Source organism: Rhagoletis pomonella, unplaced genomic scaffold (assembly GCF_013731165.1).
Source record: "Rhagoletis pomonella isolate Grant_MI unplaced genomic scaffold, Rhpom_1.0 Rhpom_scaffold_00010, whole genome shotgun sequence".
Taxonomy (NCBI): domain Eukaryota; kingdom Metazoa; phylum Arthropoda; class Insecta; order Diptera; family Tephritidae; genus Rhagoletis; species Rhagoletis pomonella.
Genome location: NW_023458564.1, coordinates 19611522 through 19623475, shown reverse-complemented (window position 1 = coordinate 19623475; position 11954 = coordinate 19611522). Strand labels below are relative to the sequence as shown.

The 11954-nt window shown below is 37.1% G+C and overlaps 2 protein-coding genes across 2 annotated transcripts; one reads left to right on the top strand and one right to left on the bottom strand.

Annotated features, from left to right (window-relative positions):
* The first annotated feature begins 3308 nt into the window (after nt 1–3308).
* On the top strand, nt 3309–4284 carry LOC118746426. Its single transcript, XM_036480277.1, has 2 exons — nt 3309–3411; nt 3605–4284. The coding sequence occupies exons 1-2, from the start codon at nt 3394–3396 to the stop codon at nt 3767–3769; spliced, it is 183 nt and encodes a 60-aa protein (XP_036336170.1). The 5' UTR covers nt 3309–3393; the 3' UTR covers nt 3770–4284.
* A 755-nt stretch (nt 4285–5039) lies between these two features.
* LOC118746425 lies at nt 5040–11741 on the bottom strand. The gene is made up of 2 exons (XM_036480276.1): nt 11624–11741; nt 5040–5410 (listed from the first exon to the last, which is right to left on the bottom strand). The coding sequence occupies exons 1-2, from the start codon at nt 11639–11641 to the stop codon at nt 5264–5266; spliced, it is 165 nt and encodes a 54-aa protein (XP_036336169.1). The 5' UTR covers nt 11642–11741; the 3' UTR covers nt 5040–5263.
* Between the last annotated feature and the right edge of the window lie 213 nt (nt 11742–11954).

Genomic DNA, 11954 nt, shown 5'->3' with positions numbered 1-11954 from the left:
AAGTTGAAACGGTGATATCTGATACCTGTGCCGGGTATATAAAATTCGGTTTCCCCCGAACTTATACTTCTTTACTTGTTTTCATGGAAAATTTTAAAATAATCATTATTTTCGATCTCCGGTACTACTTTACTGCAGAATATTATTTATGTAAAAGAAAATACATATATGTATTATGAACATTTAAGCTAAAACTTTTGTGTCTTATTTGGTACGTTCATATACAGAAGTTGTTTTCAAACTCAACACTGGCGCGTAGGTTAGCTACCAAATATAACAAAGTAATTATTTTGCTATGAGAAAAATGATGGTCAATAAAAAAACAACAACAATATGATAATCTTCTCTTTGGAGAAAATATTGCCGTATACTAAAATAAGTCAACAGAGACAGCGGTACGAAAGACTCGTAACGGGTAAAGAAGGCTCAGCAGAGAACCTAATTTATGTTAAAAAAATCACTGGGCGCCAACTGACAATGCATCCCCACCAGGGTAGCCAACTCATTTTTGAGAATTCCCCGATTTCGGCAATGAAACTCCCCGATTTCGCCCGAAATTTCGTAAAATTCCCCACCCATCTCCAGATATCATCCAGATATCTCCTTATTTATAAAAAAAAATTTATCTATATATTTTAATATATTGCTGGTCTTTATCAGTGTTGATATTTTAAGTACAATTGTACTTTTTTCAGTGCAATTAGTTCTAAAAAGTACAAAAGTACAATTTACCGATTTTAAGTACAATTTGAACATCAAAAATACTTTTTGTACAAAACGCTGAAATCTCTGCCACTTTGATTATTAATCCGTTTGCGTTTAAGTAAATGAACATACTTACATTTCAGATTTGGTACAAAACTAAATCCTGAATTGTAATTTTGAAAGTAAACGTGATTGTGAATGGTAATATTAGTGTTGAACGTTGTGGTTATTACAATTTTTTTTATCAACGGTGGGTGAAATCATCCCTATTTATTTAAAAAAAATCTTTGGAAGTGCAGCTTACCTAATGACGATCCTGCAGAAAATGAAGGAATTTTAAAGAAAATTTTAGGTAAATTGCATGCGTTGAAACTAACAATTTCTACTGTGGAATTCCATTTTAGTGTTACTTATCTCATTTTATGTGATTTATTTTCCCTTAAGTAAACTGATCTATCTTCGGTATTTATTTTTTGTCGTTATTGTCTTCATATTTGAATATATGTACATCTCGCGACAAAATTATACGGTTACCCGGGTTAGGCTATTTTTTTATATTTTTTCAGATTAATTTAAATTTTTCTTTTTACATATAATTTTTAGAATATAATTTAAGAATTTATTTGTGACTTTATAGTCTAGTTGGAGAGATCTCACTGATAAGTTAGGTTAAATGAAGTCTACACCAACTTAAGCTGCACAATGAACTGAAAGATAAACTCACTGTAGTAGAAGAAAAAGGTGTATGTTTAGTTGAAGGAAAACGGGAGGTAGTGCCTTGACGGAAACGGTGAAAAGTACAATTAAGCTCAAAAAGTTACAGTTTTTGTCGGTAATTTTGTACAATTTAAAAATCTCAAATACCAACACTGGTCTTTATGTTTATTTTATTGTTATGTATTCATAAACGAAACCAAACTTTTATAAAGTTAGTTAATAAATAAAAAATAAAAAAAAATGTTTATATAATGTTTACATACATGCAATGGTCGAAAAAAATTTAGTCGCACCACATATTATCAAGTTTTCACAATTATTATTTTTTTGTTATTTAATTTGAGTTATTTTTTTATTAATATATAGTTAACTCTTTGACGAAAACCGTATAAATCCAAGTTTCAAGCTTTGTGCAATATTAAAAAAAAATCAACAAACTTTCATAAAAAGTTCGACCTTTTAATTAGATTTTCTAGAAAGATTTTGAGTATGCAGTTTACTAACTCACTCAGTTCTAGTGCAAGTTTCAAGTGGGTAAAAATTTTCGTTTTAGAAACTTTTGCCGAAGTTGTTGCGCTTTTCTTCCAAATAAAAGTAAATTGTGTTTATTTGTTATATGAAAGCAAATGCGGCAAAGAAATTTTCTAAAAAATCAACAGTAATTTTTAGCCATTAGAAGCTTTGTTGTACTAGAATTGAACGAACTGTAATTCCCTACAAAAAAGGGTCCATTCCCCGATTCACCACGCAAACTGAAATTCCCTGCAAATCGGGTAATTCTCCTCGAGGTGGCTTCCCTGATCCCCACATCAATCAAGACAATGCTTTAGAAGAGTATGTATGCACTAGATATGTTAATTTTTCGGCTTTTTCCGATCCCGGGATTTCCGGGATGGCGTTGTTACTTTTCAACAATTTGAATCGAAAAAATTGCTCCTTTATTGTTAGAGAAGCTCTCCTACCATGAAATAAATACTTTTTTATTTTATTTTTTCTCTCTGACCGCATGATTTATTTTGAAGGACTTTATAATTTCAAAGATATGATTAATTCCGAAAATTGTTAAAAAATTCAATGCAATGTAGAATAAAAATATGGGTAACAAATGCAATAGGAAATTGCTTTAGAATTGAAAAAATATAAATATTTTGGATTCACAAGGACGAATTGGCAATTTTTAAGCTGACAAAGTTAGAAGAACGAAACTCGGGGATGTTATCGAGTTTATATAAGTCCTTAGCATATAATTTTTTCAAAAACAAATAGTGCGAAATTTCTAGCGTTAAATTTTAAAATGACATTTTCAATATTTACCAGCCCTTCTGCACCAGAAACTTGAATCTGTTTAAATTTTACAGGATTGTCTCATTAGTTGTCTACCCATACTTCTTCTCTAAGCACATTTCTCTGAATTATTTAAATCATTTTTAAATTACTGACGTCAGAGTGAAAAACTAAAAACGCAATTTTACTATATTTGGCCCATGGTTTCGCGAATATATTGATATTTGTGTTTAAAACTTACTATCGCGAGGTGTTATATGTATATTGAGCTAGACATTTATAAAAAAATATTAATTATTAAATAATAAAAAAATTATAGCCAATACTGGTCAAGAAAAGGAGTTTCTATTATTTCCATCAGTGCAAATTATAAATCCCGAAAATCTCGGGATTACTTGGCAAGAATCCTGGGATTTTCGAGACCTTAAAAAGTCCGGGATCCCGGGATCTCGGGATTAACATTCCTAGTATGCACATACATACATTCATATGTGAACACCTGACATTTGCGTACATTGCTATGGCGAGTTCCATTTTACTAGCAAGAGAGCAGCAGAATCAATGCCAGCAGACAACCCGGCAGCGAGCATATAGGTATAAATAGTAGTACTAAATTTAAAATGAATACCAGTTAACATCCGCTATTGGCACTACTCAGTTTCGGCTAAAAATAAAAAAGAACACAAGATGAAATTCCTGCTTCTGGTACGTGTACTTACCGCTGTTAGGTCTCTTAAAATCAAAAGATTTAAATTTAAAAATTAAAAACAGCAACAGACAGCATTCAAACAAAAATTGTTTATTTTGTTTTTGGCTAGCCTCAACACTGGATTTAAAGAAAACACCCCAATTTTATTTATAAATGTGATGAAATTAGGCTTACTGTTACTTCTTACAGACCATCTTTGTTTGCTGCGCCCTTTTATTGGCTGTCAACGCTGTGCCTGTGGAGGAAGCCATTCCAGAGGGTATAGAAGGAGCTCGCGACACAGTTGAGCCCACTGATGACAAGAGCATTCTGTTGAAGCTCAAGCTGCTGAAGAAACTTTTGTTCTTGGGTTAATCCTTTCGATTATGCAACGTCATACAGCTACCGCTATTTTGCAATATTAACAAATAACCAACACTTTTGTACGCGAAAAAAATCAGCCATACCATACACACAAACGCCGCATTTTTCACGATATTTAATTAATTTATCAGATAATGCTAAGTAAAAATACCAGGGCTTCACATTAAATACTCTAAATAATATACATATATACTATTAGGTTAAAAAAATAAAAGATCAATGAAAATAAAAAATTTGTAAACGTAAAATATAAATGTTCAACCGTCTATTCTATGCTTTGAGGGGAACTATAATTTAGAACACTTGTAAATCAGCCACATTAGCAATTGAGCGTACAAAATGCGTTTTCTTGAATATTAGAATGTTTTGTAACACTAAGGGCCAAATCCACAGTACGTAGTTAACCACTGACAAAAGTTAAACTATTGATTTTGATATACGTAACGCTCAGTTAACAAAAGTTTAAACCAGCATGCCGCCATAGTTAAACTCTTGTGAACTTGATTTTTTTTTTTTTGTGGAACGAATTTCAAATTTGAATAGAAAAGTACATATTGATATTTAGAATTTGTATATTTTCAGGCGATATGAATTTTCATAGTTAACTATGTGACTCTGAATATAAATTCAAAGTTGAACTCTTGTTGGTGGTTAAGTTAACAATCGTTTAACTAAGCACTGTGAATCCCGCCCTAAAATAAATGGAATTTTAGGGCAGCATACATACATATGTATAATTGGTTCGCCAAGAGAAGTTCTTAAGTTTCTATGCAAACAAAAAACTCATTAACAATTTCCAAAAATGCTTAACGGCGGCATTTGCATATTTCTTCCCATGATATTTACGTTCAAAAGAATAAACCAAATTAAGTTTCATATCAGTCTAAGAAACCAGTTTTCAAAGTTGAATGCTCTTTATGCAGGATGTCATCATATTTGCATTGTAAATGAGAGTAATAGGTCCAACTTACATAATTCTAAAAAGTCGTTAATCTATTAGCAAGAATACCTTTTGTCATGTTATTTCTACATACATAAATACATAAGTATTTCGGTATTGATCAGTGCTAGGAATATTTTTGTTGCAAATATCCGCTTCGCAGCTTGGACGATGTTTGTCTTGATTTTAACACCATTGCTTTAATATTTTGTTAAAATTCGTTTGAGATTTTTGGTGTGTTTATTTATTATCAATATCAAATATACATACATATGTATGTATGTATGTATGTATTTGTGTGTAGGTATGTACAAAACTCTTAGTGGATATTTACAGAAATAATTTCCTTATTTATTGTAGAATTTTTAAAATGAGTTAAAGCAACATCTAATGGCAAATATGAATTAACAAAACAAATAATAATTTTCTTTGCTAGCCATTAAAAATTTTTTTGGGCAGACTATATATGTAAGAAAAAAACAGTTTGAACACAAATGATGTGGCGCGGCTTGAAAAATTAAATAAAAATTCAGACTTCTAGCAGTTTAGCCCAAAAGCAGCTTCTTGATTTTCTTCAGTTTGAAGAAATTCTCTCGTCCTTGCTCATCCTGGTCAAAAAGATCGCCTGGTAGCGACTCCTCTGCGGGAACGGCGGATACTAATGCAATCATCAGCAAGCACACAAATAATGCCTGCAATTGATAAAAATATATATTTGTATAAGTATATATATGTATGTATATTTGTATATATGTATTTAAGTAGGTTTTTAATGCATAACTTAGTTTATTCATTAGTGACATACATACGTTCGCATCGTTAGCATAGTATGGAAAGGGCGTAACTCACATCGTCGCTGAAATGCAAAAATGCCACTACTGACTAAGTTTTTTGTTGCATAAAATTATGTGAGGGCTTGTTATTCGACGAAACGCATCATAATCAATCAAAAAATTAAATTTGGATTTTTACTTAGTTGCGGCTTTTTTTGCAGTTCAAATATACTAACGATATGTTGCGACATAACAAATATTTCCTTACACAATTTTCTACCAAAATATATCAAACTTAAGAGAACAAGGAGCACCGAATGTGCACATTGAGCTGGCCGATTTTATAATATGCGCTATTTATATATATATATATATTTATAGCAAGGGGGCAAAGCTCTTGGTATTGTTCCATACGTGATGCAATGCTCTGAGTCAGGAGCAGTTGGCTCAAGACCAACCATACGTGACGAAGAGTCACACCCTGCGAGAGGTGCCCCTGCTTTTACTGAATATGGCGGATCTAGAGAGGACAACTCGATAAAATCCGTAATTCCGATTGTCATCTGTACCGTGCTTATGGGATGAATGGCACTACGTTAGTGTGCCTTATAACGGTGGCCTCCAGATACCTGGCGGCATCTGGTTGTAAGAAGCCCCGCTCAGCGGTACTACCATCCCCCCATACTCGTGGGAACACTGATATGGAAAACGTAAAACGAAAATTAAATATATTACAAAAACCAGATGGAGCTGAACAGCTCGCCGATGAGGCCGGGCATGGCCTTTGGACAGCCGCCGAAACGGGGACTGTCCTGACAGCACTACCGCGGCGCATAGTCCCCAGTATGACGCTGAGATGGTTGATACGTCTGGTCGACGGACGAACTCAGCGCCATGTAGAATGCCATCCTTAGGGCGATAAGAAGCAACAAAGATAGCGCTGTAAAGCCTATTTTTGATGGCTGCACTTTTCGTCCGGGATGGTTATCCATTATCTGCAGGGACGCTGTAACTGCGGAGTGGATAAGGGCCACAGTTCCGAAGCTTGCCCCTGAAAAGGGGCAAAGATAAAGGTGGGAGCGGATTCGGAAACGCCTCGCCGCATAATTCTGGTGGGATTCTTCCCAGAGTTGGATAGCTCAAAGAATGAGGATGCGCTCCTACCTCTTCAGGGGCAGAATGAAGGCCTGAAAATAATGGACTGGCGAGTCTTAAATCGGCTGCACAAGTCACCATTGTGGTAGACCCGATCTCGGCGGACATCCTCAAACAGAGAGGAAATGTTTTCAACTATGGCTACGGTACGGTCAAGTTGAGCGATAAAGCCATGCCGTTGGTACCAGTGGTAGAAAATGATGCAGCTGATACCGACGGAACGGGCACGGACGAACAACCCTGTTGTTCGAAGTCTGTCACCGTCACCCCGAGGCAGCTCTCAACAGACGTACAAGTGCAGAAGCAGCAAGCGCCGGAAAAGACAAAGCCGTCGCCTGAGCTGTCAGTAGCTCAAGCCATTATGACATCGCCTCCGCGACCCTCAGCAACGTCAGTCCTGACCCTGCAGCAGGTGCTAGACAGAGCCCAACAAAATGTCAGGCCCGTTGAGCTCCCTCCGAACATAATAAGGCCACCACTGCAAGGAAGTTCCAAAGCGGCTACTCAAAGCCGCAAAAGCAAAGGAGGTTCAGGGGCAGCCGAGGAGAAGGCCTTGCTGGGTAGCAATAGGGGGAAGAAGGTGACTGCTCGCGGCCGCAAAGACCGCAAGTAATGTCATCTCTCCCTAAGCTCAACCCAAACTCGAGGCATCTGAAAGTGAATCTTCATCATGCCATCAAAGTATCAATGTCGGACCATATGCATATAGAATTCGACATCGGTCTGTTTCCTGAACTCGAACTTGTTTTCAGAAATCCCCGGAAAACAAGCTGGGCGGAAACAGCCCCAAACACCCCATTATAACCAAACAGGAGCTTGAGAATGAAGCTGAACAGCTTCACTCAGATATTGTAATAGCTTTCAACAGTAGTTGCCCCCCAAGGAAAGGTAAGATCCAAACGAGATGTGTCTAGGTGGAGTAAGAAGCTTGAGCAAATGAGATGCCAGGCCAGAAGACTATTCAATAGGGCAAAAAAATACGGGTGATTGGAATCCGTATAAACTTGCGTTAACGTCCCACAACAAGGAGCTGAGGAAATCCAAACGAGCTAGCTGGCGAAATCACTGTACGGAAATAAATAGCCTCCCAGAGGCAGTACGCCTCCAAAAAGCTCTAACAAGGGATTACAGGAATACAAATGGCACCCTTAAGAGACCAGATGTGAGCTACAGTCGGCATCCGGGTCAGATCAGCAGACTTTTGCTGGATACTCACTTCCCGTGCTATATAGAAGACTACTGTAGACCAGAATTTGGTGCTACAACATCCACCTCTGGAAGAGAACAAAGCTTTGCTACGAAGCTGACCACTGTAGAGCGTATGCAATGGGCTTTATCAACATTTAGCCCATACAAATCACCAGGGCCGGGTGGAATCTATCCATGTCTCCTGCAGCATGGAATTAGACACATAGCGCCGGTTTTCTCTAAACTCTATAGATCTAAGCTCTTGTTGGGTCACATTCCCAGCATATGGTAAGCCGGAACAATTACCGTCATCCGTTTCAGTTCCTTTCTTCTCAAAGGCATGGAGAAAATACTGGATCAGTACATCAGAGAAGTCAAGCTAAAGGAACGGCCTCTCAATAAGAACCAGTTTGCCTATAAACCTGGCATATCCACTGAGACTGCCTTTCATAGCCTTACTTCAAAAATTGAGAAGGCTCTGGAGTCTAAAAATATAGCCCTTTGCGCCTTCATTGATATTTCAAGGGTTTTTGATAACATACCATATAAGGCAGAAAAAGATGCCTTGTTAAGAAAGGGTGTAAGCCCAATCCTTTTGTGGATTATGGTTATAGACGAACTTCTTTTCACACTGAACAGCCAAGGCTTTAATACGCAAAGCTACGCAGATGATCTGGTAATCTGCATAACAGGGCTTCATGACGAAACTATCACCAACTGCATGCAACACGCCCTACGCATCACACAAGAATGGTGTGAGAATAAAGGCCTAACTATCAATCCTACGAAGACTATTATTGTTTCATTTACTCGAAGGAGGAAATTATCTACTACTAAACTCACTTTGAGTGGCACAGAAATAGAACTTTCCAGTGAAGCTAAATATCTTGGAGTAACTCTTGATAAAACATTTAACTGGAATGTACATTTGGACACTGTTGTCAACAAGGCGATGAAGGCCTTCTTTGCCTGCTCACGACTTTTTGATAAAATATCGGGCTTTAGACCCAAAATGACCTACGGGTCATTCAACACTGTCGTTTAGCCAATAGTAACCTATGCTTCCTTAGCATGGTGGATTAAGGCTACACAAAGGGCTGCAAGCACTAAGCAAAGTAAATTGCAGAGAATAGTTTGCATTGGCATAACAGGAGCTATGAAGACCTGCCCGGCTGATGCACTCAGCGCCCTGGTTGGAATACCTCCCTTTCCTATTTCAATAGAAAAGAAGGCTACCACAGCGGCACTGAGAATCCTGAACACCTCCGACCTGAAAATCGGAAATATGACATGAAGGTCCTAATGAAATACGCTAATGATTCCATACTCCAAATGCGCGATGCAATAGTTCCAAAACTAGAAATCTCTAGGAAATTTGAGGTACACATTGCAGATCGAACTCTCTGGAACATAGGAACATTCACCAAACCTAATGGGTAGGTTTGGTACACTGATGGATCTAAGCTTGAAAATGGTAAAACTGGGGCTGGCATTTTTGTGGCGAACTTTAAAAAATCTATACCAATGGGTAGCTACCCCACCATCTTTCAGGCGGATATTCATGCAATAGAAATTTGTGGCAGAGAATGTCTTAGAAGGGGAACGTCATCGAAATATATCTGCATTATGTCGGACAGTCAGGTAGTCCTACTGGCCCTGAAGTCCCACAAGATAAGTTCTCAGCTAGTATATGATTGCCTCAATGTCCTAAATGCTCTTGGTGCCAAGAATACAGTTTTATTAGGATGGGTACCAGGGAATGAGGGATATGATGGCAATGAGGAGGCTAACCGCCTAGCGAAACAGGGAGCTGTCGCGGTATTTTATGGTCCGCAACCGTTTTGTGGGCTCACCAAAGCGCAAATGAAGGGGACCATAAATAACTGGGTAGAAAAAATGTTCAACAGGCATTGGATGGAATGTCCAGGGCAAAGCCAAGCCAAACGATTTATCTGTCCTTCAAACAAAGTTTCAAAGAACTCAAAACTCTCACTGGGTACTACACGGGACACTGTCCTCTTCGTTACCACCTCAGTAAAATCAATCTCTCAGAAACAAACTTCTGTGAATTGGACGAAGAAACACCAGCACATATTCTCTGTGAATGTGATGCTCTCCCCAGGCGCAGACTAGCCCACTTTGGTGGCGGTACCCTTAATCCATTTGAAATTTGGAACAAACCGCCCTTGGAGGTGCTAAGCTACATTAAAAGCCTTCCCATATAGGGCGGGGGCCCACGCACAATAGACCACTTGAGAGGTCGCGGTGTATATGGCCCATAATAATAATAATAGAGCAATTTTAACGGGTAAATGTCTCGTAACTACGTAAACTTCCTAAACTTACCTAATTTTGTGTGGAAAATCGGCTTATTTACGAGGTTTTCGAGATGCATTTACGCCATACCCTCAATAATTTACAATGATTTGCCATAATTTCTCGAACTTCAGGTTCGAGTCGGAATCTCTAAATCTTCTCACTTTTCTGTCTCCCAAAAATGTATTAATTTTTATTTCATACAAATTATGGCCAGATTAATGTGAAAGGCATGACAAGTCACTAAACAACTAGCATCGGGAAGAGTTTCAAATCTTATCACACTTAGCCAATTTAGAGCTTTAGTCGCCTACATCAAAAAATAATAGCAAAAAGGTTTTTTCTAAGTAGTAGCGGTCGCCCCTCGGCAGACAATGGCAAATCTCCGAGTGTATATCTGTCATAAAAAACAGCTTCTCATAAAAATACAATCTCCGTTCGGAGTCGGCGTAAGATTGTAGGTCCATCCCCTTTTTGTGACAGTACCAAGGCGCGCGCCATAAGTATTATTTTCTGAAAAAGTCACTTCCTTAAAAATTTTAACACATACATATGTAGGAACTTATATAAATGTAGTATGCACATACAACTTGTGATGTGCAGTTTTCATTAGGGGTATTCACGATCCGGTGCATACTGTCTAGCATGGTGCATAGATAGCATAAATAACATGATTGGCTAATTTTGTTGTTGTGTCAATACATGAAATAATAACAATCATGCCATTTATGCTATCTTGCACCATGCCAAACAGTATGCACCGGATCGTGAATACCCCTACTGTAATACAAATGCACGAACATACAATTTTAAATTGCCTCTGAGCAGCAAATTGTACTCGTATGCTTTTGACTGCCACTTTAACTTTTTCACTAATTTAAAACAATTAAACTCTGGTATTTAAATTCAGATGGCAAACCTAATATTAACGCTTCAAAGAGGACGGCAACAACGCGTATTGAGGATAAGTGTATTCGCCCATTATTAAATAAACACAAAGTGCTGAGGTGTGGGTTCTCTAAATTTCATCGTCCTAATGTTTTCATTAAAATACTGTCTGATAAATAAGTTATGATTCATTTAAAATCAATTAAGTAACATTTCCAACTACTATTTTAATTTTGACTTTAATGTTGACATTTTTGCTACTTTTTAACCATTCAGCCGCCCTTTAAGAATATACTTATATAAACTGTACACGGATAATTCAAGTTATAAAAACTTCACCGAATTTTATCTAAATCGGATACTAGATGAGTTTTCCCATATACTTATGTATTACTTGGTTGCATGTGTTTAAAAATTTTAAAGATGGGAGCTCGAAACTGTTTAGTTAAATGTTTAGAAATGAAGTGTTTTTTGCTAAAAAAATTTTCATTGAACGCCGCACAGTGCCCTAATTGATTGATTAGTCCTTAATCAGCTGATAAAAATTATTCAATAATATTCACAAGATTTTTATGTCCAACATACCAAAACTAAGAACTTCATTTTATTCACCAAGTTTTTTATATAACTTTTACCAATTCGAAACCGTCCAACTAAAAACGTGGCCTCAGTGGTTCAATTCACAAGCAACTCTGTCTTCTGCAGCAGATATCAGGTCTTTTATATTCGTTGTCTTCACATAAAGGAAATCGTTAATGACCGCCAACGACTTGGTTTAACCAAATAGCGCATCCATATGTTACACCATCGATATTGATGGCTTTATCGTGGCTGTTCGTCCCAAAATTTTTAAGTACATATAAAAAAGAAAAATTAAAAAAAAAACCAAGTCGTTTAAGTAGTATCAATCTGTTGA